Source organism: Myodes glareolus, chromosome 17, assembly GCF_982192425.1.
Source record: "Myodes glareolus chromosome 17, mMyoGla1.1, whole genome shotgun sequence".
NCBI lineage: Eukaryota > Metazoa > Chordata > Mammalia > Rodentia > Cricetidae > Myodes > Myodes glareolus.
Genome location: NC_142042.1, coordinates 23,357,065 through 23,383,552, shown reverse-complemented (window position 1 = coordinate 23,383,552; position 26,488 = coordinate 23,357,065). Strand labels below are relative to the sequence as shown.

The 26,488-nt window shown below is 42.9% G+C and overlaps 1 protein-coding gene across 1 annotated transcript; it reads left to right on the top strand.

Annotated features, from left to right (window-relative positions):
* The first annotated feature begins 1,110 nt into the window (after positions 1–1,110).
* Positions 1,111–26,488, top strand: Slc9b2 (solute carrier family 9 member B2). Its single transcript, XM_048456973.3, has 13 exons — positions 1,111–2,016; positions 4,495–4,629; positions 5,622–5,802; positions 8,877–9,047; positions 11,166–11,308; positions 12,075–12,202; positions 13,394–13,569; positions 16,853–16,959; positions 17,726–17,875; positions 20,534–20,642; positions 23,192–23,328; positions 24,494–24,714; positions 26,208–26,488. The coding sequence occupies exons 2-13, from the start codon at positions 4,540–4,542 to the stop codon at positions 26,236–26,238; spliced, it is 1,644 nt and encodes a 547-aa protein (XP_048312930.3). The 5' UTR covers positions 1,111–2,016; positions 4,495–4,539; the 3' UTR covers positions 26,239–26,488.

Here is a 26,488-nt window from a genome sequence, read left to right as displayed (position 1 = left end):
AGGAGAGAAATTCTAATTGACAGCTACATATTTTGTCTTGTTTTGTAAAAGAAAAATGACTGAGTGTTTACTACGTATTAGCGCTATTTTCTTAGTCTAGACATTGCTTATTAAAATCAGCAATTATACCCAATATGAGACTAAGGATATATAATTAGGGTGCAATACAGGCAATGGAGAGGATTTTTTGCAGATTAAATTCAGCAATGTTTTTCAACGGTTTCCAGGTAACAAGTTAGAGGCTCCTGACTCTGAAAATAGGCTCTGTATAAATATAAGTAAGGCACTAGCAGGAGACAAGTGAAAGTAAAGGAAATAAATTATCCTAGAAGAAGTACAAGTGAATTTATCAAGGTAACGACAGCGTCCTTTACAAGTGATTCCTTTCAGCTTTACGTTGTCTGTGTGAGCTGTTTGGTGTCCTGCTCAAAAGACGGTATGATGCGAAGCCAGCACTTTCTCTTTGCCTTTTCTCAGAGAGACTTAATCACCCAGGATAGGGGTAACATTCCGTGAATGAAGATGGATTTGAATTGAAATTCACAACAAAGTGTCCTTGGAGTAGCGCTGCTAGCAACTCCACTGACAAGTTAGGTTAGGGTTCTGGTCAGGTATTCTCCAAGCAGGTGGTGGACTGAGTTGTGAGCTACACCCACCACCCTGCCTGCCCTGTGGTTTAATTGTCTGGTCTGTGTTCACTAAAGCAGCTTCTCACTCTGCAGCTCACACTGCTTTGATACCACTATCTCCTGCCTCAGGAGTGTTGGGATTATAGGTTGTGCTACTGCCTGGCTAGGTTTTCTGTTTATGAAATTAGGGATTTGGGCTAAATGCCTTGTCTTCCTTTTTGGGTATCATGATCAAAATGCCGTAACTCGTTCTCTAGTAAGTGAACGGAACCCTGAAGTGGAGAATGCTGAAGTACTGTGTGCTGCGAGCAGGCTCACGCAATGCTAGAAACAAATGAATTCATTTAAACATGGTGAATTCTACAGCATAGATCCCAAGAGCAGGAGATCTTCAACCACTGCTCTCGGAGCCGAGACGTTATAAGCCACGAAAGCAGGAATGAATCTAGCCAAAAAGTTCAATTTTTCCACTCATGCCAATCAAATAAAGAGAAACATCAAGTGAGCATCATATGACCAATGGGGGAAGAAAGGAAAATATGCCTTGGACCTGCAGATGAGGAAGCTGATGAGAATGGAAATTTTTGCAAGTTTTAGAAATGAGATTATTTTAGGGAAAAAAAATCATTTCATTGCCTCCGAGAAAGGGTACTGGATGGAGCCTAGGTTCATTCCAAGGATGGGCCAGAAGAGTCACCCATGATTTCTGTCTGGCGTAGAAATTTATTTGATGCACCTGCATCCCCAAAACCCAAGATTGAACTGAGCATTTGCTCAAGAAGTAAAACCAGGTAAGGGATGGGAGCAATTCTCCTTCGAGAAGGGTGTGTCTTTCTGACTGGGACCACTTAACCCTAGTGTTTAAAAATCTATCTTAAAATATAACAAATTTCAACTCTGCTTTAAAAGAAAAGGAAAAAATTAGGAAAGGAAGACACCAAACTGGAAATCAGAAATAAAAAATAAACGACCGCGGGAAGGGTTCCAGTGTAAAACGGCCACAGCAAGAGGCTCACCGAGATAAACCAAGGCTCACCCCGCCATTTGTCACCTGCCTCTCCACAGTCCCTGAGAAGATGGGGAGAGTCCTGGAGGTGGCGTGGGATCACAGAATTTAGGAGATTCGGGATCAGTGAGTGAGCCAGGCTGCTGGCGCCCAGCCCTGTGAGGAAGGGGGAGCAAAGGATTCGGGCAAGTGGGCCGGGTTGTCCCTCGGGCAGAGCGCACTGAACCCAGAACCCGTGCGCTCCGCCCTGCGCCGCGCCCCTGGACCTCCCGGTTATCCGTAGCCGCCGAGCCTCTCCGCCGCCTCCGCAGACCCAGGCTCGGTACCCAGACAACGGCAGCGGCAGCCGGGTGGCCCGTGTCAGAGACTGCCGGCAATGATGTGAGTAGCACACGCGTAGTGTGTGTGCGTGTCCTTGTATGTGTATGCGCGCGCGTGTGCGTGCGCGCGCGTGTGTATTTAGTGTCTTTGTGTTACTGTCATTAGGTAATTTGAGCGGGGTTTTACCTTTTTTTTTGGTTTTTGACTGGCTAGTACTTCAGGGATCAGAGGATAATCAGGTCTGGACACGACCTGATTATTAGGCCTGCTTGAAGTACTTGCCAGGCCATCAGATTCTTGTCTCATTCTTGCTCCAGACTCGGGTGAAACTGATTTCACCAAAATATTAATGGTAAGAAGCTTTAGCCCCCCCACCCCCACCCCCGGCAAGAAACCAACATCAGCAGACAGAATGGAGCTGGTGTCTGACACAGGCCTACTCCCTCTGAAATGCAAGCCACCCCACTCCCGACCCCACCCCCGCCCAACCCCTTAGCAGTTGCCCAGGTATCTCCCTGGATGCTGGCCTACTGTTTCCCTCCAAGTCCTGAATGAAGAGTTTCGGTTCAGTAAACACCTACGCCTTCTCTGAGCCAAGCAGGCACCTGGACAGGAGATACAACTGTGTTTCCCCCTACAGGAGTTCAAAACGCAACTCTGGGATCAGAGTATACATAAACTAGAAGTTAGGCCCTCAGCATCCACGATGCACTGGGGATGTGGGCAAAGAGTCAGCTTTCAATTGCTGTGATAAAACAGCAGGACCAAATGCAACCTGGGGAGGAAAGGGCTTATTTCATCTCACTGGCTTATACAGTCCATCACGAAGGGAATTTAGCATAGAAAGTCAAGGCAGGGACTGAACTAGAAGCCTTGGAGGAACAATGCTTACTGACTTGCTCCCTTGGCTTCCTCGGTGTGCCTTTTTATAGCCCCCAGGACCCACAGTGGCCTGGGCCGTCCAATCAATCATTACTTAAGGCCATCTCCTTGCTATTTGTCCAATGATTTCTATGGGCAAGGAAGGCCCTGGTGATGGCGGTGCCAGTCTTCAGAACTGCTGGTGGTGGGGCTCCTGCGCCCAGAGACTCTCAGACTCAGTCATACCATGTTAAATCCTGAGGAGGCAGTGGCAGGAGAGAGGGAGTCGCAGTCGAGTAGGACTCTCATCCTTCAGGAGACAAAGGCAACAGAGTCCAAATCTGAGACCAGTCTAGACGATGTAGTAGAGAATGTTCGTTGAGGGAAGTGGCTGAACTGTCCTACTTACTTTTCTGTTGCTGTGATAATACACAACGACCAAGGAAACCTAGAGAAGAAAGAGGTTTGGCAGCACTTACGGTGTCGGAGGAGTTAATCATCATGGCAGCAGACAGGCGGGCAGGTCCTAGAGCAGCAGCTGAGCTAAGACACACCAAAGGGCAGAGAGACACACTGGGAGTGCTGTGTGCTTTTGAAACCTCAAAGCCCGCTCTTAGCGGCACACCTCCTCCAACAAGGCCACACCTTCCTTCACAGGTCTACCAACTGGAGCTTCAGTAAGGAAATATACGAACTTAGGGAGTCCATTCCGTTCAGACTACCACAAATATGTTCTTGTTCCCTGGAGACCACATCCGGATCCCAGCTTCTCTAACGACAGCTACTGTGTTGTTCTTGACTTTCACACACTCTGTGGGAACTCCTGCCTGTGGTGAAAATAGAACATTTCTTATTTTTTATTATTTCTTTTTAAATAGAACATTTTTAATGGTCAGTTGCCAGTGTTCTGGGGTTCACCCTTGAGGGCGCAGCCTAGACCCTGCTTTTCTAGCACTCTTCAAAACTCTCGGGATTATCTAATTCTCTACGTAGCATTTAACTTAAGATATCCGGAGTGAACTGGGCGGTGGTGGCACACACCTTTTATCCCAGCACTTAGGAGATATAGGCAACCAGATCTTGGAGTTCGAGGCCAGCCTGATCTACAGTTTTCTTCTTCTACAACAATAACTATCGTGACCAAGGCAAACTGTATAATTGTCTCTTCTCTGAAGCTTTAAAATTGCACAGATTCTCTTCTAAATGTCCTCAAAGTTTCACATGGGGAAATCTCACGGTGTCAGTCATAACAATCCAGAAATGCAGACAAGGCAGGAATAAGAGACTCTTGGCTCTCAGGAAACAGTGGGATGGGGATAGAGTTCCGCTGATGACTCATTCCTGCGGCCAACCCTGGAAAGCTACCTGACTGTGGAGTCAGCCCATTAGCTAGGGCAGCCTGTGTGTTTCAAAACTCAAGCCTCAAGGGATGCTGGGAAAGGAATTAAGATTTGATAGATCAACAAGGGTTTCTTTCAAGAGCAGCCAAAAACTCGATAAGAATGCAGACAAATACGTTGGACTCAAGGAAAGGGCCAACCATGGAAAGGTGAGAGCATTCTGACTTAGCATGGGTCCACCCTCTGAGTTCCAAGGCAAGAGAGAAGGGAATTTAGTCATCTCCTTCCAATGGTCTTCAATTACTGCTGTGTCTGTGCTGTGTCTCCTTCAATCCAGACCTTGTTCCTCATCCCTGAATCATCGCCTTTGAAATTATAAGACATGGAGGATGAAGATAAGACAGTTGGAGGTCAGGACTCAAAGCCATCCACTGGGACCAGTCACACAGCTTCTGAGCATCAAGGACCACAGGTAAGATGACCAACCAAAGGCAGGAAACCCCAGCTGTTCCCCTCAGCACACCACTAAGCTGAGAGGATGGTTTCTCCTCATTCTTTACCAGTCAACTAACAATTCTCCCAGAAGGGCCAAGTGACACATTCCTAGAAAGCCAGCATTCGGAAGAGTAATGTAGAAACACTATGAGTATGCAGTCGCCTGAGTTACCTAGTGAGACCCTCCTGTCTCGAAAGAAAGAAGAGAGAGGAGGGGGAGGGAAGGAGGAAGGGAGGGAGAGGAGGTGGAAGAAAGAGAAAGAAAGAAAGAAAGAAAGAAAGAAAGAAAGAAAGAAAGGGAGAGAGAGAAAGAAAGTAGGAAAAAAATGGAGAGGAGGGAGAAGGAGAAACAAAGAGGGGGAGGAAGAGAGAGAAAGGGGGAAGAAAGAGAGAGAAAGAAAGGAAGGAAGGAAGGAAAGAAGAAAGAAAAAAGAGAAAAATCGTCCTCATGCTTAATTTCCATGATCACATAGACCAGGGTATATAATGTCTATCAGTTTTCCACCTAAGGTCATTGGTAGCTGTCCCTACCTGAGGTTGGCAAAATAGCCTTGTGTGTTCCTGGCCTAAGCCCTAGGATTTTGTGTGCTTGCCTTCCTTGCTCTTTTCCACTCTCCCTCCCTTCCTCCCTCTTCTCCTTTCTTGAATCTCTTTGGTATATTCGCCTGCTATCGTCTTGAATTATGTCTTAACTATACCGATTTTGAGACCTAGTATTGTACAATGTAACTTTATGTGACTTCAGCATTTAAAACTCTAAAAATAGGGACGAACCCATTGTTAAATATTCTTCAGTGGTTCTTGTTCTAAGCACTAGCTGACTTATTGGCAAGAAAGTTGTGTGTTTCTTCATAAGGTATTATCCTAGATTTTAATAAGGGCAATTTTATTTGACATGCGATAAGCTAATAGCTTAATGATGGATGAAAACACAGCTTTAAAGATTTAAAAATTTTGTTTTAAATACAGGAAGAGAGAATCATGAACCTCAAAGGGGTAGATGGGAATGAGCCAACGGAAGACAGTAACCTGCTGAACAGTGGTGAGAAAAAGTCTCCGGAATTGGCAACAGAATCTGGTCACTTGCAGAGTCTGAGACGAATGCTGGCTTGCCCTCCACATGGCTCGCTGGGCAAAGTGATAACGAACGGTGCGTAGACAGCAGGGATGAGCTCAGAACATCAAAGATAAAGTCAGGGTGAGAGCTTCCAACCACAATAAGAAACATCCTTCTTCTTTAGTTAAAGTTACTGGGTAGACAGCTGACAATGGTTACGACTCTGCTCCACACAGTCACTAGGGGTGGGGGTGTGAAAAACTCCATCACCTCAAAGTGTGGTTTCACAGGGGGCTGTGGGCACCACATTTGAGCCAGTACACTTTGCAGTCAAAAGAGCAGGGATTAAAGAACATTTTCTCTATCTGAATAATTTCCCACAATCACTGTAAGGCTCCAACGAGAGCACTGTTTGCAAACGTCTGAGTACCGGGGAAGCATTATGTAACTGTTGATGCCGTTACAGCAATAGCAGTGTGACTAATGTTGAACAAACAGTGATCATTTTATGCTTCTAATCAAATCCTGTCATTTTACAAGTAAGAATCTTGGTTTGCAATTGAATCAGTTCTTAGCAGACTTTGAGGAGTTTGGGTGGAGGAGAAGGATTTATCCAGATTGTTTTGGATATTGTTTCAGTTGAGATATATTTGTCTTTTAGTTTATGAAGGAAACCTAAAATATGTTAGAAATTTGATGGGTGTATACATGTTCATCATCACTGGTACAATTTTTTGTTCACAAAGGAAGAAAGAGAAGAAAAGAGTGTGTGCATGTACATGTATGGACTTCCACGGTGTGTGTGAACTGTGCAATAATACAAGAAAGAAGGTGTTGAAAACTTTGTATAAAAGCAAATTTTATAACAAATTTTATATTTGGAAACTGTTGAGAAATGAAAACATGATTGCAGTACATTGTTTCCTGAACACCAAGGCTCAATTCTCAATTCCTAGTTCCCTTGACCTTGCTGTGTGTGAGAGAGAGTGTGTGTGCGTGTGTGCATGTGTGTGTTGCTTTGTTTCAACAAATGTTATGTGTATAGCTCAGTACTCATGCTCCTCTTGCCTCGGTCTCTCTAGTGCTGAGGTTGAAGGCCTGCACCACCCACCCAGCCTGAGCTAAGATTTTAGAACTGTACTTTAGAAGGGAGTTCTCACAGAGATCTTCATCATCTTCATGCAGGACAATGGAAACAAATATAATATGTTAAGCTTTAGGCGGTGTATGTTTTTACTGGAAAAGTAAGATTCTGAACCACTGTGGGAAAGAGAAGTTAAACTGTTTGGAACACAGAAAACTAGGTCTCAAAATATATCTAGCTAGAGAGGCTGCCCATAATTTGATACCTCGTCTCTCCTTTAGATGATTTTTTAAACTTTTAGCACTGAAAATATGACAATATCTAGTTAAAAAATCGTATAATAAAAACAGATACTGTTTGCCCGAGGAATATGTAAAAATGAACAATGTGATTTGAGAACTCATTTTGTGTCATTGTATGCTTCCATATGTGCATGCATATTCCCGTATGTGGGTGCATGTGTGTGTGTGTGTATGCACTAGTGTGCATATGTGTAGAGGCCAGAGATTGGTATTGGGCCTTCTTTCCTCCCTCTCCATTTTACATAGTGAGGCTGGTACCTCACTCTTTGCGTGACTTGGCTCCCGGGACCCTGACTAGGGATTGACCTAACTGGGATAGCAAGGAAATGAAAAGACGGATGCACAGAAAAGCTGGCATCAGGTGGGCTGGGCTCTCTCATGGAGAAGCTGCTGCAGCACCTGGGAGGCTCCACGTGTTTATTATGTCCAGTTGAACACAGAAGAGGGCTTACTACACACAGATTAACAAGGAGTCGGGGTTATTACATATAGCTGAACAAGGAGACAGGTTTAGCTAACCTCCATGGGAGCAGCCTGTAGAGGCTTGCTTGGCCCCAGAGCTCACTGATCTGCCTAGTCTAGCTAGGTTGTCATGGTGACATCAGCACTTACTTACCTGCTAGGAATCCTTCCTTCTCACACTTGCATGACGAGCCCTTTACTCACTGAGCTCTCTCTCCAGCCTGAGAACTCTTTTTTAAATTTAGAATTGTTCAGAAACATTCCTGGAAAGTGAGGGCTCCTGGTAGAGAAGCGTGTGCAAACCGTTTTCCTATGTCTCTGCTTCTGAGGTCGATGGCTCTGTTCTATTGCTCCTGCATCATTTAACACACATAAACTCTTCTTGGGAAGTAATTATTACATGGAAGCTATGTTTTCCCAAAATCATAAAGGACAAATAAATTGTTGGCTATTTAAGCTTGATTTAGAAATATCTTATAAATAAATATACACATAAATAACAGTTACAAGTGTTTCTCAGGAACTGGGAATAACAGGAGAGTTAGAAGAGAAAATAATCTTAGCATGAAAAAATGAAAACTCCTAACTGCGAAATTATTGAAAAGTTCAGTTTATCCCTTAACGAAGTCAGACTTAACAGCTGGCAAATCATGCCTTCCATTCTGCCTGTAACATTTTCTGGAATTCTTGTGTACTCTACTGGAAAATACTGGAAGTATCTTAGGTATTTCCCTGGAATAGTAGTTTACGTCTCTGAAATAAAAGTTGATGTTTTAGAGAAAGAGGCATTTGTTTGGTCACTGGGTTAATTTTCTTTTTTCATTTTGAGATAGCATAGCAATGGGTCATGTTCTTTGTTTTTTTTAAGTGTGATAATTCTGAGCAAACGTTGACAATAAAAGAAATAATGGTTAATATTTAATTCAAGGCAGAACTAAATGCAAGGGTATAACTGGAGTGCAAATATTCTCAAGTTCCTACTAAGAGGGCAAAGACAGTGATTGTTCTCTGAAATATCAGTTGTTCCTGTGTTGCAAGGCAGTAGTTTCTTCTGGCGTTGTGGAGGAAAACGGGGCTGAGACAGGCAAGGCGTGTTCTCACAGGCGCTGCCAAGCCCCTGGTCCTTAAGCTGCTGATTTCCTAGTTGCTGGCATCCCTATGTCCTTTATAACTCATGGTTATAAACATTCGCATATGGAGTCAATGTTTATTCAAAATTCACTTCAGAACACAACAAAGTTTGCATGTAATAATTAGTTTTCCTGATGTTTTGGGTTTATTTTTGTGGGTTTTTTTTTTTAAATTATGTTTTTCTTTAGGTACCATGGTTGTTCTTCTGTGGGCTGTGGTTTGGTCAGTTACCGGCCCTGAGTGTCTTCCTGGAGGAAATCTGTTTGGAATCCTAGTCCTGCTCTGTTGTGCTGTCGCCGGAGGTAAAGTTTTTGGACTCATTAGGCTACCGACATTGCCTCCTCTGCCTCCTCTTCTTGGTGAGTGTGAAACGCTTCTTGATTTCCTCAAAGCAAATGATAGCATTGAAAACTCTCTGGGAGGTCTTGGGAAATAAAAGAATGAAATACTTCAGTATTTGCTGTCCTGGAGACCAAAGCCAAATTTTAATTTAAAAAATTGTGTGTGTGTGTGTGTGTGTGTGTGTGTGTGTGTGTGTAACAGTTTTATGGGGTCAGTTCTCTCCTTTCATCTTTATGTGGGTTCTGGGAACCAAACTCATGTCTCCAGTCTTTCGAGGCAGACACATCACCAGCTAAGCCATCTCTCTGGCTCCAATCGTTAAAGAAGTTTTTTTGAGCCAGTTGTTCAATGTGGTGATTTTTTAAATTAATTAATATGAATTTACAATTAAATAGTTCACATGTAAAATGAAGAGGGATGAATACTCCAATAGCTTTCTAGCTATTTTTTTTTTTTTTTACTGTATTTCCTCTTATCTAAGCTCTTGAGGTTATGGCTGTGCCATTTAATGGTATGCCTCTGCCCGTTGTCTCTGAACTCCACAAATAGTAACTCAGGTGCACACACTAAAATCAGCTATGCTAGACGAGTCTGCGATGCAGAAATCAATAAATGCCGCAAGGCGGGGCTTGTTCAATCTATTTTGTTTTGTTTGAGTTTTGTTTTTGTTTTTTTGAGACAGGGTTTCTCCATGTAGTGCTGGCTGTCCTGGAACTCAGAGGTCCGCTTGCATCTGCCTCCCAAGTACTGGGATTAAAGGGTTGTGCCACCATGCCTGATTACAGGCATGAATGGCCTTTCTTTCCTCAGCGATGTGTTAGTTTTGACTTCACATGTGTGTGTGACCTCCTAACATTACCCCTTCTGTAAATAGGGTGACCTAAATAGTTCTGGGTGTGCACAACACAGGTCGGACTTGGTGGGGATAAAAATAAGCATAAATAAACTTAATAACCATAAAAAAAACAGGTACTACAGGCCTCTCCATGGTTCTAGATAGACCAGGGCAACAGAATTCAGAACTCAGGTTTGTTTGTTTGTTTTCTAGACTGAATGTCAGTAGTGAGAAATGACAGTTACATATTCAACAGTGTCTGTAGCACGTCACAGTTTGTCTCTGTTTCTATACAGTGTCCTTCCTTTAGTGAACGTGTTTATCAGTGTGAAGTGTGGTTCTTATGCAAACACAGTGAAGAGGTACAGTGTGTTTATCAGTGTGAGCTGTGGTCCTTACGTGAACACAGTGAAGAGGTACAGTGTGTTTATCAGTGTGAAGTGTGGTTCTTATGCGAACACAGTGAAGAGGTACAGCAGAACAGGTGTGGAGAGCACAGACCTCAGGGTCTTTGATTGAGGGATCTTTCCTTTCATATGTACTTGTGACCTAAATGTGGGCAGAATTCCTTAACTGGACTTACAGTTCCCTTAAAGAATTCCCTTACAAGGTTCAGTTACATTTAGCTACTTGTGACTCCTGGAATGTGAAATTTCTTATGCCTCGAAATATCCACTCTCTGTCCCATGTGCCAGGCCCTTCACCGTCCCCTGACCCCTGCCCTGGGCCCCCTTACTTCCCTATCTTTTCTCAGTAATGGTACCCAGTAAATGGTAAACAGCGAATAAAAGAGGAGGCACTGTCTGGCGCAGTAGGGCCATGTCTGATTACCATAATTGTTTTTCAAGCCTTTACAAAGTGTGCTACGTCTCTCTGACAGACTGTCTCCTGTGAAGGAGAAGTAGAATCCGTGTGAGTACTTATTGATAGCTCAGGTAACCTGACATTGCAAATAATTTAAGAAGCTGTTTGCCCTCAGGAGTGACCGAACTGACATTGGATTAAAGCATCTTATTTGGGATTTGATAATTATTCCTTCGAAACGTTACACTTTGTGTGTCCCTTCTGTACCCAATTATTCTGACAGTATTAATTATTCTAATCATCTTTACATATGAAGTATTTCTTTGACTCTTTTCTTTATTATATTTTTTTTAAATTATGAGTTTAACGTCATTTCATCCAAAGACTAAGCATAGGGAAAACTAGACTGCAGCCCCTGCCGTATGTAGAGTGGTGATGGAAAAAAGAACCCCTTGTCTGAAAACTTAACTAGCTCTGCTTGACTAATCTATTCAAGGGATGCTGCTTGCTGGGTTTCTCTTGAGAAATGTCCCAGTCATCAGTGAGAATGTCCGGATCCAGCATAAGTGGTCTTCTTCTTTGAGAAGCATAGCCCTTTCTGTCATTTTGGTTCGTGCTGGCCTTGGTCTGGACCCAAAGGTATGCAGTGTGAATTATTGAATTCTAATTATTGAATAGTAAATATGTCCTGCTGACATTCTTCTTGCAAGTATTTATAATATTAAGCTCTGGGAAATGAATGGACAATGCACATGACAGTCTCAGGAAGAGGCAGGAGCTTTCTCAAGGGAGGATCGTTGTACTCCTGCCCTGTGCCTCACAGGCATCCAGATGTTCCCAGACTATGTTGTGAAGGAACTGGTGTTACTGTGGAGGGGAAGACACAGATATAAGTCATAGGAGAGGTAATGATCATGGGGAGACAGTGTGTCATGTCCAGTACATTGAGTAGGGCTAGTTACATTGACTCAAGGAGCTTCCTTGCAAATGGAGTGAATCGTAGGCATGCTTTTTTTTTTTTAAACCTATATACCTTTGAATGTGCAAATGAGCGTTCCTTGGAGACAAACATCCTCACCTGGCCTCTTTCTGGGGCTGTGAGCCACAAGCCAAGTGGATAGTTAGATAGTATATGGGTTGCAAACACAGACCTTGAAGTCATCTGCGTGACTGTAAACTTGTGCCTTCTTAAAGGATGACATCTAAAAAGAGAACCAGCAGGTGCCTGGTGCAGGATATCTGTGAGGACTGGGTACCCTGTCTCCCAAACCTGCAAAATGTAGAAATACCTGCTGAATAAAACTAGTTGGAAAGATGTGATGGCCAACCCTGGCTGAGCAAGCGTTGGCAATGATACTGTCCACATGTTCAGAAACACATTAGTGTGTCCATTCCTATTTTTCAGGCACTGAAGAAACTGAAGGGTGTATGTGTGCGCCTGGCCATGGGTCCCTGCATTGTGGAGGCATGCACTTCTGCCCTTCTTGCACACTTCCTGATGGGTTTGCCTTGGCAGTGGGGCTTCATACTGGGGTAATGATTTTTTTTCTTTTTCTATGAAGATATTGAGGGGCATTTGAAACTTCCTGGTTCCATTTAAGAGTTTGTAAAAATAACATCTCCTGAAGAGAGCCATAACACACATCATCGACACTCCAGCGTAGCATAGTCTAGACAGTCTAGCTTTAAGATAGAGTTTTTGTCTCTGTAATAATGAACTTGGCAGTGACTGAAGTCAGATGAACTACTAAAGAAGTTATGTTTTTGTTTTTGTTTTTCACTATGCCCAATTCCAAGCCCGGGTGTTAGCTGCTGGATCCCACTGCAGAGCCTCCATAAATGGTTTGAAACACTAAGTGTTCCTTCTGCCACCTGACATGGCAACTGGATGGTTTCTCAACACATTCTTTCTAGTGTCCTGTTTTCACATTCAGTGTGTGAGAGCCATGAGGCGTGTACAAGTGAAGGTTATATAGCGGCAATTTGGTGTTTACCTATGGGCAAGAAGAATTCCTACCTGTCAGAAGTAGGACTCGGGGGCTGTTGCCTAGATTCCAGCCCCAGCTCTGTGACTTCCAGTCATCCAGTCTCTCTGTGCCTCGATGCCCTTGCCTGTATCTGTTTCTCAGTGTTACAGTGAGGAAATGAGTTTATATGTGTGAGGTCCTCACAGTGGCTGTCCAGAGCATAGTGAGTGTGTAAAACACTTCCCAGCCTTACACCTGCCCCATCCTCATACCTCGTAGCCCCCTCCTTCAAATCTGCTGTCTTATTTCACATTTCAAGATCTAACTGAAGACCTGTTGATATATATATATATATATATATATATATATATATATATATATATCAACAATATATAATATTGGTATATATATCAACTATATATATATATATATATATATATATATATATATATATATATATTAAGCACCTACTATGGCCTAACTCCATTACTGACTCAATATCTCTCATGATGCATACATTTTAGGCAACCTAGGTCATTGTAAACAGATTGCCCGTGGATATGCTTCAAAGAGCAGTGTTTTGTAGAGCTTTCTGTGTTCCTGTTTCTGGTTTGGTGTTTCTGAACTGTTTGAAAGACTGCAGTCATCCGAAGTCTAGCCTTTAAAGGCATAGAAGAAGGAGGCATTGTGACGAATCCTGAGGTCGTCATAGTGAGCAATTTCTTTTGGCCACAGCATCTGATACCCGGCTGCTCAGTTTTGTCATAGGTGCTGTGTCTCCAGCCGTTGTGGTGCCTTCCATGCTCCTTTTGCAAGAAGGAGGCTACGGGGTTGAAAAAGGTGTCCCGACTTTGCTCATGGCTGCTGGCAGCTTTGATGACATTTTGGCCATCACTGGCTTCAACACATGTCTGGGTGTGGCCTTTTCCACAGGTAATCTCACCTGTCAGGAGTGCGGCTGTTCTGTTCTGCAGAGATGGAGTTAAAATGTTTAAACAGGGTGTGATTGCTAAAGCCAACACAAACCAGAAGCTGCCTGTCTTCCCCCTACTAAATGAGTACAAGCGAGGCAGGTACAGGGTAACGAGGCTGACAGAGGAGCAGTTTCTTCAAGGAGAGGTCTAGGAAAGTTTACGTGTAGAAACCACAAAAACATGAGGAGGTTTTGCCATAGACACACATAAATACGCAGTCTGGGTGGAACTGGGAGGAACAGTGAACTCTAAATAGGAGCATTTCCCGTCCTCCTGCCTTCAGCCTTTGTCAGTCCCTTGTAAGTTAGTTTCCATAAGGTTTTACAATGTTACGTTCTTCTTCCATAACTAATGAATGCTCACTCCTTCCCTAGGAAGAAACGGGCATAGATAATTGTCTTTAGTTTACTATACAAATCTAGGCAAATTTCTGTTCCCACTGTTTCCTTGTGAATGTTTAAGACAACAGTTCTCAGCCTTAGCTTTAAAGCAACATTACCCAGGGAGCTTTCATTTTCTTTCCTTCTTTTTTTGTTAACATAGACATTACCTTAGGCCAATTAAAACAGTCACCCTTGGGAATGGAAGCCAGTGTAGCCATGACTAGGAACCATGGCTTCAAAGCAACAGGGTTGCCTTGGGGTCACAGAGGAGGCAAGAAGAACAAACGGTGAACAGCAATCCTTAGAGGAGCTTGCTTTGAGCTTTCCATAGCTCAAGAATCTTCTCTGCTGACTGTGTTGTGCCACCTCCGCTGGCCCCAAGGCCTGCTCACAGCAGTTTTGAATTTGAACCTAGGTTTCCTGATAGTATTTTTGGTACCAGCACAAGGATTTGTTTGTTTGAAACAGTGTTTTACCATACAGGAAACTGAAAGTACTGGTTACATTCTAGATTCTAGAGTACATTCTTTCTTCCTTTTATTTTTATTTGTTTGTCCTTTTTTTTTGTTTTGTTTTGTTTTTTCAAGACAGGGTTTTCCTATGTAGCCCTGGTTGTCCTGAAACTTGCTCTGTAGACCAGGCTGGCCTCGAACTCAGAGATCTGCCTGCCTCTGCCTCCAAGTGCTGAGGTTAACAGCGTGTACCACCAGCGCCCAGCAGATAGCACAGTCTTTCTTGAAACAGCTGGAGCATGATGCATCACAGATGGGCTTTTGGTTTTGTTTCTAGAAGATAGAGCTGGGAATGGAACCTAGAGCCTTGCTCATGTCCGGCAAGTGTTCCGCTCACCCAGATCCCCAGCACATTCAGCAGGGCACCTTTGACAAGCACACTGTCCACCTTCCAGAAAAGCTGTCTTTACCAAGTAAAAGTATGTAAGTTTGTGTATATATGAGAAATGTTTATTGCAGCAACAAGAAACCACGGTGATTTGTTGAGAAATGGTTGAGAAATGGCTTTCTGAGCTGGAGAGATGGATCAGGGCTTAAGAGCACTTAGCGTTCTTGCAGAGCATCCAGGTTCACATCCCAGCACCCGCATGATGGCTCAGAACCATCTGTAACTCCAGTTCTAGGGGATTTGCCACCCTCTTTAGGAAGGCACACATGTGGCATGCAGACAAAATACCCATAGATATAAAATAAACATGAAAAGAAAAATGTCCTTTGAATGAAAAAATGAAATGAAAAGGACATAAAAAATAAAGAAAACTCCTAGGTATGGTGGAGGAAAACATTTATTATAGATATGTGTGAGGGCATAGCCAGAGGCAGACACATGTGAGATTCCAGAATGAACGTGACCAGGCTGAGCTGTGTCATGTGGGGAGAGGGGGAGGGGAGACAGAGGGAGACCAGGGGCAGCAACCGAGAGGGCAAAAGTACAGGAAGTGGGGGAAGGAGTAACCAAAATGATTGGATTATACAGGAAATGCCAGCTCAGTCCCCTGGGTTGCAGAGTTCAGGGTAGGGAGCAGAGTGTGCCAGCTGCACCCTCTAACAGGTAAGGACTAAGGGATGCTGGGAGAACCTGGCAACCAGGTCCACTTTGATGTGTTAGGTAGGCACCTCAGCTGTTTGTTTGGGTTTGAAACCTAACAGATTTATGTGGAGAAGAATTTTAACACCATTTTCTGTACGATGTGCTAATGTAGACTTTGAAAGTGTAGTCTTCTGAACCCTGATTGCTATGATGGGAAACAGGCTCTACTGCCCACTGCACTGTGATACCCTAAAGGGGTTAAGCCACACACAAAGAAAAATCCTTCTCAAGGAAACTTCACAAATAATTTATTTCAGGTTTATTTTTACAATAATTGGTCAGCTGTTTTACTTTATCAGATTTTAAGTTGCTTTGATCTACAGATCCAGCTCTTGTAACTTGAAAGCTCAACCATCTCTATCCCCCATTCATCTATGCATAAAACACAGTAGAACAAGCATTAAACTTGAGGATCGCGAGAGAAACACTAGTTCCACGATTTCTGAGCCAAATTCGAAGCTTACAGGTTAACTTAGGCCCTTACACAAGCCTGCTCTGAATGGTGAATTTTATGTTTCATAAGTTGGTAGGTTTAAGAAAACTATTAGGTAAGTAAACCTATGGAAAGTATCTAAGCCACGCCTTATTCTGGTTTTGAAAGTCTTGTTCAACAATGCTTTTCTTTTCTTAAAAGATAGAAGCAGGGTTTTTTTTGGTTTGGTTTGTTTGTTTGTTTGGTTGGTTTTTGGTTTTTTGGTTTGTTTTGTTTTTTTCAAGACAGGGTTTCTCTGTATAGCCTTGTCTGTCCTGGGCTCTATATACCAGGCTGACATCGAACTCATAGATCCTTTTGCCTCTGCTTCCTGAGTGCTGGAACTAAAGGTATGTGCCACCAAACCTGGCTAGAAGCATTTTAATAGATATTTAAAGTCATCTGTATTGAAAATGTGGAGAGTATAGGGCTGGAGAGATGGTTCAACAGTTAAGAGCATTGGCTGCTCTTCTAGAAGACCCATTTTGACTCCCCCAGCACCCACATGGCAGCGCACAACTATCTGTAACTCCAGTGTCAGGGGCTATAAGGCCTCCTTCTGGCCTCTTTGGGCTCTGTATGCATGTGGTGCACAGACGTACATCCTGGCAAAACAGCTGCACACATAAAATAATAATTTTTAAAAATGTAAAGCCTAGGAAACTGTCTGTAAGAACTCCCTTCTGCTTGGTTATGTGATCTCGCTTGATGACGTTGGACTAAAGTTTGTGGATTTGTGGATTTGGAGTCCTGGCTAAACTTTTTCGTTCCATGTGTTTTTTCAGGGTCTACAGTTTTTAACATCTTCAGGGGCATTTTGGAGGTCGTAATTGGCGTAGCTACTGGATCTTTCCTTGGGTTTTTTGTACAATACTTTCCAAGCAGTGACCAGGTAAAAGAAGCAAACTGAGAAAATCGTGCTGCAAATTGTCAATGGAAGAAATTTCTAGAACACCTTCCTCACAAAACTGGATGTGCAGTACATCACTGAGGAAATGGTCCCTTTTTAAATTGCTGATTGCTCTATTGGTACTATGCCTGAGGCTGAGGACTACACACATGAAGTCTAATGTTGCTCTGGAATTTCCTATACATAACTATGAATGCTTACATAATTAATATAAATATATAGTATATATGATACATAATTTATATTATGTACATTTCAAATTTCATTGTAAAACAATATTATAGGATATGTACATTGTCAGTAGGTGTATAGTATTCAACTAAATCAAGACTTATAGTGGATTTTTGTACCCAGTTAAGCATCAAAATACTCTAACTTCTAATGCTATCAAACAGAAAAAGACATCTCATTATACTATAGTAAAACATCTCTCTTCAAGGTCAGCTTTCTTAATGAGAAGCAGAAGCTTGCTTCCTTCACTCCCTAAACCTTCAGATGTTAAACAAGCATACAGAAATGGTATCTTTACAAAATTTACGTTATTTTGAAATTTCAGAACATTCATAACGACATTGGAAATTTGACTAAAGCAAGTGTTGTATGTAGAACATTCTTTAGTTTCCATATAAATCGTAGAACATTCTTTAGTTTCCATATAAATCCTAGGTAAAGAATAATCAATCCATCATTAAATTAAATTAAATTAGTTATTTGAAATAATTGATCTGACCAACTGTTTTTCCTCCAGGACAACCTTGTGTGGAAGCGAGCCTTCCTGGTTCTGGGCTTTGCTGTGTTAGCTGTGTTCAGCAGTGTGTATTTTGGCTTCCCTGGGTCAGGAGGACTGTGCACATTGGTCATGGCTTTTCTTGCAGGCATGAGGTGGAGTGACAAGAAGGTGAGCTTTATTGTAATTTCATTTGCTCATAACTCTTTTTTGATAATAATCTTTCTTTTCAGCTCTTTCTTGGTGTTATATTGACAAACTTTTCATCATAAGAGCCATTTTCTATACATACACCAAATGTATACCCACTGTCCATATACATATGCCTTTTGCCCATATATACCAATCAATATATGACTTGATGTCTTTGCTTAAAGTATACTACAGGCATGATCATGATCCACCCCTGTTCCTATATCGATGCAGTGCATTGTACAGATGCTGAACCACTTTTAATGTGATCGGTTTCTTTCTTTTCCCTTCCTTCCTTCCTTCCTTCCTTCCTTCCTTCCTTCCTTCCTTCCTTCCTTCCTTCCTTCTTCCCTCCCTCCCTTCCTCCCTTCCTTCCTATCTTTCTATCTTTATTCCATCCTTCCTTTGTTTTTTTGGTTTTTCAAGATAGGGTTTCTCTCTGGGTTGCCCTGGCTGTCCTGGAACTCACTCTATAGACCAGGCTGGCCTTGAACTCAGAGATCTGCCTGCCTCTGCTTCCCAAGTGCTGGGTTTAAAGGCATGTGCCATCACCACCACCCAGTGTGACCATCTTCTTACCAGTACATCTATATTACTGTATGTCTATGTCACAATTGTCATTACTTCAATAAATGAACCCTTATTCATACCATATTTCTTAGGTGCTTAGACGTTATCAATTCTTAAAGTCACTCTTGCATGCTACTAAGAAAAAAAGTATGCAAACTATGATAGAAAATCTAAACTTGAAAAGTGTTTTTTAAAATGTCTTCAACAGAATACCGTGTGTTTTTTAGGATAAATCCCTAAAAATAGGATTGCTCTAGGGAAGAGCATGCTTGCATATACATCGGGTCATATCAAGTTGCTCATGTATGCATTTGGTGGTATCGGCTTGCCTTTTCAGTAGGCTGAGCCAGTTTTCATTTCTAGGAATCTTTTGTGAGAGGATTGGTTTCTGTCATGGGGTATTTTACCAACCTGATAGGTGAGACATCTGTCCTGTTCTGAGCTAATTTGTTTCTCCATGCCTGAATCTGTCACCGTTTCTTATGATGACGAGGTAGTACCAAACAGCCTTTTCACACTTGGTGTGGGGGACTCTTTAAGAACCAACCTTCCAGGACACTGACAGTGTTAAGTCTCTCTCTCTGTCTGTCTGTCTGTGTGTGTGGGGTGTGTGTGTGTGTGTATGTGGGTGTCTGCATGCGTGTGTGTGTGTCTGCGTGTGTGTGTGTGTCTGCGTGCGTGCGTGCGTGCGTGTGTGTGTGTGTCTGCGTGTGTGTGTGTGTGTGAAGTGCCCATACCTGGGTGTGGAGGCCAGAGGCTCTGTCATTTGTCTTTCTCTGTCACTCTCCCCCTTGTTTTTCTTTGTTCGGTTGGTTGATTGGTTTTTTGGTTTTTCTAGACAGGGTTTCTCTGTGTTACAGTCCTAACTGTCCTGGAACTAGCTCTTGTAGACCAGGCTGGCCTCGAACTCACAGAGATCCGCCTGCCTCTGCCTCCCGAGTGCTGGGATTGGGTGGCATGCACCATCACAGCCCAACTCCCCCTTGTTTTTGAGGAGGGTCTCTCCCTGAAGCTGGAACTCTGTGCTTTAGAAAGACTGTCTGGCCAGAGAGCTCCAGCTGTCTGCCTGTTTTTACTTCCACTTCCTGCACTGAGGTGAGGGGCGCTGACCCTGGCTTCCCCATGGACACTGGGAACCTGAACTGAGGCCTTCATGCTTGCGCAGAAGCACTTTACCTGCCGAGCCGTTCCCTTCTCCCTAATGTAAACGGTTTAAGGTTTTGACACGTTATCAGACTTGGGTCTGGAATTGTATCTCTTCCTTGTCCTACAGTATAATATAGTCTATATAATATAGAGATATAGATCTCCCGCTCTAATCTCAGCTCCACTTGTTACTAGGTGTGTGACCTTGCTGTAGTCCGTTCCTTCCTCTCACCACGTGAGCCCCAGGCATCAAACTCAGGCCTTCAAGCTGGGTGGCAAGTGGTCCTTACTCTCTGAGCCATCTCGCCAGTTCTGGCTTTTATGAGGTCACTCAACTGTTAGGAGCACTCGTGCCTCTTACAGAGGGCCCGGGTTTCATTCCCAGCTCACAACTCTGGATCTCCAGCTCCAGGGGATCTGACCCCATTCTGATCTCTACAGGGGCACATACATGTATGCAGGCCAAACACTCACACACATAAGACGCTAAACCTCAAATTTAATAGAAATAATATCACAGAGAAAACTCATGACCTCTTCCTCTGTCAGCGGCATTGTTTGTGTGAATTATATTTGCATACTTTCCTTAACTATGTAACCTTGAACAACCTAAAATTACTAGTCTTTTTTTTTTTTTTTTTGGCACAGGGTAGCATATCACATCCTGGTCTCAAATTTACTGTGTAATTAAGGCTAGTCTTGAACTCCCAATCTTCCTATCTTACAGAACTTGGAGTTCATCCATTTAACTTGATTGGCTACATTTGGCTAGGTTGCTGCGTGGCCACAGAACTCCGGGGCTCTATTGATGCCTCTGATTTCTTACTTGTAGATCTCACATTCCTATCCCAAATAATCGAACAATTTAATTTTGGGCATTTATAACTCTGCATAACAAAGTTTTCTTTGCTTCTCTTTTAGTCGGAGGTAGAAAAGATCATTTCAGTTACCTGGGACATTTTCCAGCCCCTTCTGTTCGGCCTGATCGGAGCCGAGGTATCTATTGCATCTCTCAGACCAGAAACCGTTGGTAAGACCTTCTCAATGGTTCTTGTGCTAAATCTTTAAATCCTGGTTTGGAATACCTTCAGTGGGTGCTTTTTTACCATTGTTATGACTGTAGAAAGAATTAGCTATGATCTTTAGAGAAGTTGGCTAGAGAATAATGCTTGTTACTCTGAGTGAAAAATCAGGCCTACTCCTCCCCAATATAACTGGTTCATCTAGCCCAGTTCTGGTCAAGAGCTAGAATTTGAAAGGTACCAGCTAATTCCATAATGTGTTCTCATGGATTGGAGATGCTGTTATTCGCTCTTTATTCTACATTCGGACAGCATCACATTAAGACTGTCTGGATTGACAGCGCTTGCAATAATTAGTTAATTTGTAAATATTCCCTCTCCTTACATACCAAACCAAGGATCCTATTCCTTGCTTTCAGCCATGAATCCCAAATATTTCCCCTTATTCTTACTCATCTTAAAAAGGAAATGTGTCTGTATAGATAGATGTAGTGTCTGTGTGTGAATGCATGTGCACCCACCACCAAGGAGCGCATGTAGGGGTTCAGGATCCAGTTCTCGCTTTCCACCTTGTTAGAGCAGTCAGTCCTTCATGTTGTTGCTGCTGCTGCTGCTGCTGCTGCTGCTGCTGCTGCTGCTGCTGTCCCAGGCGAGCAGGCCTGAAAACTCCTCGACCAAAAGCGTCTCCACCTCCTATCTTACCTGAGAAGTGCAGGCATAACAGATGCATGCCACGGTAGCCGGCTTTTAAAGCAAATTTTCTTGCTGAACTTGGGACATCAGCCTTGAGGGACTAGCGCTTTTACACCATCCCTCTAGTCCTCTTTGAAATCGGTTAATATGCCGTCCACAGTTTCCTTCTCTTGAGAAGTTTCTGATGGTACACTGCTTAAAAAGATATCCTTTCTTTCTGATGAATACCAGACATAGGTGAAGTTTAATGACATTATGCTAAGTGAGATAAGATAGCCATACAAATGCCAATGCTCTCCACTTATATGAGCAATATGTAACTAGAAACTAGGCACAGTAAAGATGGCATAAAGTAAAACTATGGTTTCCAGGGCTGGGGGCTGAGGGAAATAGGAAATTGCTGTTCAATGGTATGCAATTTAAATTTTGCAAAAAGAAGTGTTCTGGAGTTTGGTCCCACAGTAGTGTGGACATACTTAAGGCTACTGACCCCACACTTCAAAGTGGTAAACACAGAGGATGCCTGAGATAACACAGCAGTTAAAGGCAATGGCTACACAAACCAGGACACCTGAGTTTGAACCGAGAATCTACATAAAGGTAGAAGGCAAGTATTATGGTCTGTCCTGTCCCTTTAAGAGACAAGCCCTGCCTGCTCCCTCCCCCATCTGCTGAGGCAAGCAGATCTTCCTTCTGCTTCTAGCCTGAGTTTCCCTTCCTTTCCATCTCTCTCTCTTCTCTCTCTCTCTCTCTCTCTCTCTCTCTCTCTCTCTCTCTCTCTGCTCTTCTCCCTTCTCCCCTTTCCCCTTTTCCCCCTTTCCCTTTCCCCTCCATAACCCACTAAATTAATACCCACCTTCTCTGCATGGTGTGCCTAATAGGTCTCTGTCTCTCACCCACCCCAAGGTTCTCTGCCTGGGACCAGCTGCCTTCATCCATGGTCCCATGGCCCACCACCTACTGCTGCCACTCGGGGACCTGCAGCATTTCTGCCATTGCACCCCTCAGGGAACCACAGCATTTTATTTTTACCATAACAACAAGAACCAACTCCACGAGATTGTCTTCTACATGTCTGACCTCTAAATTCACATTGTGGCACCCACAGACAGATAGATGGATTTTTAAATGGGTGGTACGTGTTATTAACATTATTAAAATTAAAATATACTGGAAAGTACAGACAGATAGATAGATGCTCTCTCCATTCCACTTACCTGCCATACCACCTCCTCTTCCCACTGCTGAACTTCTCAAACCCAGTGACAGCCTTCGAGCCATCCACACCCGCTCCATCCCCTTTCTCAGTACCTGTCCTTCAAGCTTCTACTCCACCACACAGTCAATGGTGGTCATCACGATTGCTGAGCTAAACCCAGTCTTTGGTCACCTCTAACCAGTCCAAATCAGCTTGTTTGTATCTTGTGCTTTAGGCCACAGAGGCTTGGGAAAGTCTGCCAATCAGGGAACTGCTGTCCAACAGAAGGCCGTGCTCCTTCTGTCAAGAACCACACTGCAGGTTTGCAGCACAGCCTCTTATGTGTACACACCCTGATCTTGAGAAAGAACTTTCTCCTTGCTGAGCTGCAGTCTCTAGCAGTCTGCTTGGATCCTTCCTTCCAAACTAGTTGACAAGTATCTTGACTAATAAGTCTAGTCTTATATTCTGTGGAGAAGACACATCTACTTTAATGAATAAATTATATATATTTATAATCTATATAATTGATCTTATTGATTTCTTGATCAATTATATGCAACTATTTTTGTATTTAGTGTTTTAACATATTCCTATTGATAGTATTTTGAAAGGTAGTTTTAACCAACATCTCATTTTTTTCTAAAACCTGAATATTTTTTTCAGGTCTTTGTGTTACAACCCTCGGCATTGCCGTATTGATACGAATTTTGACTACATTCCTGATGGTGTGTTTTGCTGGTTTTAACATAAAAGAAAAGATTTTTATTTCTTTTGCATGGCTTCCAAAGGCCACAGTCCAGGTAGGTAACGATTGTAGAAAGGCATATCATTTTAACTGTTACTTCTGTATGACACCTTAAGATATTGAATAAGAAGACTCATCTAAGTTGGTGGAAGTTCAACCCTTTGCTGACATTTTCTTCCAGTGGGGAGGGGCAGCTACATGTGTTCATTTTGTTTTGGGTAATAGTCCATGTCCGTGTCTCATGTCCACTCAGTGGTCAGAACATAGATGCACAGTTTATCTAGTTGCAAAAGAGACTAGAAACATAAGGTCTGTTTTGTCAGCAGTGTGACCCACTGAAACCCAGGCGTTCTGGGACGGCAGAACAAAGAACATTCGGGTACATATGGGCACTTGATTCCGTCCTTGTGTCACTGGCTCTCTCTTGTTCTGTTGTCTTAGATGAAAACATTGCTCTGCTCTTTGGTATACGGAGTTAGCCAGATGGGTTGGTGCACCTTTTCCTGTGTGAACTAATCATATTGCATTTTGCTCTAAGAGAAAATGAGAATTTTCATAATAGATTCCAATAGAGATATATTAAATAAAATACTTTGCTGGCTTTTGGGGCAAAGAATGCACCAAATAACTGATAAATTTAGCACCATTCTGAAGGTCCTTACCACTCCCATGTTTCATACCATTGAGAATTAGTATATGCTTCAGAGAAAACATACTGTTTTAAAATTTCACCCACCTCTAATAAATATAACCACTCCTTTAAGCTTTTTATTTATTAAGGTGATAAGAACAGGTACCTGACTTGATCTTAGCCCAAAGTCTAAGACATGGCCAGCATTTTCTTTACTAATACAAATTCTTCAAGTTAAAATATAAAACAAACAGTAATTCCCATCTTTTCTAAAATAAAATTGATCATGTAAAATGAATGATACTTTATTAATACTGCAGGTCTATTTTCCCCTAATATTTTGAAATGTCCGGAGCTGATAGTACACGACCCTTGTGTACCTACCATATAAGGAAGTGTTACTCTTCATGGAAGGGCAAGGAGACTTTGTAGATAAATCCAACCAACTTCAGTACACTTTGAACGAAGACTAATTTGAATTAGTAGAGCAAAGGGAAGAACCACTTGTTTGCTTAAATGATCAACTGTGTCACTTTTAAAAAATGTGTGCTTGTCTTACATTTCTAACCTTGTGCTAAAACTTTCATAGGCTGCCATTGGGTCTGTGGCCCTGGACACGGCGCGAGTCCATGGAGAGAAGCAGTTAGAAGCCTATGGGTTGGATGTGTTGACGGTGGCCTTCTTGGCCATCCTCATCACAGCACCAATAGGAAGCCTACTGATTGGTCTGCTGGGCCCCAGACTTCTTCAGAAGTTTGAACATCAAAACGAAGAGGAAGTTCCCGGAGAGACTTCTGCACACATTCAGAGGCAAGGAAAGGAAACTGTTGAGTGCAGTGGCTAGAGTACTGTTTCCAGAAGCTAACTCTATCAGGATGGAAACTGAAATACATGATGTTGAGTTTCTAAATGGATTAGGACCAAACACAATTTGCAGTGACGAATCAAAGGGGAGAGCAGGAGCCACATCCCTCCTGCTCCCCAGAGCTTGCTCTCAGTTACTGTGAGCTGTCAGTTTCATGACTGCTAGTCACTAGTCTTTCTTGCCATGAATCAGTGTTGGTTCTTCTTCCTCTCTTACTTCTCTTACACCAAAATGCAACCTTTCAACAGTTTCTGTCTTCACCCCCACCCCCCGCCGTTCTGTCCTGTTCCCAGCCTGTTTGCCTTGCTGTCTTTCTATGAGGTGTTGAAACCGATTGGTCTTACTGACATTTTAAAGTAAATGTACACCTTCATTGACACTTGACTCTTACCCTTTAAGATTTCAGAAGACAAGATGGACAGATGAGAGGGGTGGGGTGGGGGAGGGAGGGAGGGAGGAAAGAAGGGAGAATGAAAGGGTGGGAAGGAGGCCGCATATAGTAGCTCATCTCTGTAATCCCAGCACTCTAGAAACTGATTCAGGAAGATTTCTGTGAGTTCAAGACCCACAGACCAGCCTAGGGATATTCTCAAAAACACAAACACAAAGCAGAAATCTTCATCACCTGGCTGCCTTTCCAGCTGTCAATGGCTCGATTTAGTCTTCCTTCCTTGATAAAGCTGTCTTGATGCAATCCCTTTTATTTGTTTCTTGTGACTGATGTCTCCTGGCTCTTCTAGGTCACCAGTAGACATCATTTTCATCTCTTTGCCAGCCCCATATATGTTATAGTAATTGAGACCAGTGTGGTGGTTTGAAGGAAAATGGTCCCCAAAGGGAGTGGCACTGTTAGGAAATGTGGCTTTGTTGAAGTGGTGTGGCCTTTTTGGAGGAAGTATGTCACTATGTGGGTGGGCTTTGAGGTCTCCTCTGCTCAAGCTTCTCTCAGTGCCACACACAGTTGCTTCTGCTGCTTGAAGATCAAGATGTAGCCCTCTCAGCTCCATCCCCAGCACCATGCCACCTGCATGTCACCAGGCCACCTGCCGTGACGGTAACAGACTAAACCGCTAAACTATAAGACAACCCCAAATAAATGTTTTCCTTTATGAGAGTTGCCCTAACCCAGCCAACCAGGTAGGTCAGGAGGTAAAAGTGCTTGCTCTTGAGCCTGGCAACCTGAGTTTGATCCTGGATCCAATATGGTAGAAGACCAGAACCAATTCCATCAAGTTGTTCTCTGAATTCCAAATACCACATTGCGGCGTGCAGACGTATGAGCTCAGGCAAACACAGTAAATACATTGATAGATAAGTGAACTAGAATACAATATTCAGGTGGAAGAGCTGCATTGTGCCAGCAGAAAGATAAGGAATGCAGTTGCCCATCTGAGTAGTTTGCTCTTCTTCCAATAATAGCTCTTTCCATCTATTTTAGGAAGCCTGGGGACTCCATTACAGAAGCGTGATGGACCACGTTTATCCCAACCCAACGGTTTCACCTTCAACCAGGACAACTAGAGTTCCATTTGCTTCAGATGAAAAATTCCCCATGAGATTTCATAAGCAAAAAATTAAAAACTTTTATACCGCTAACAGTACCTCGGGTATGTGCTTCCTAAGAGAGGGCAGGATGGGCTACTTTAGCAAATGAGAGAAAGTAATTATAAAAGAATGAAACAAATTATGATATTGTTACAATGCTTGATATATTTTTTC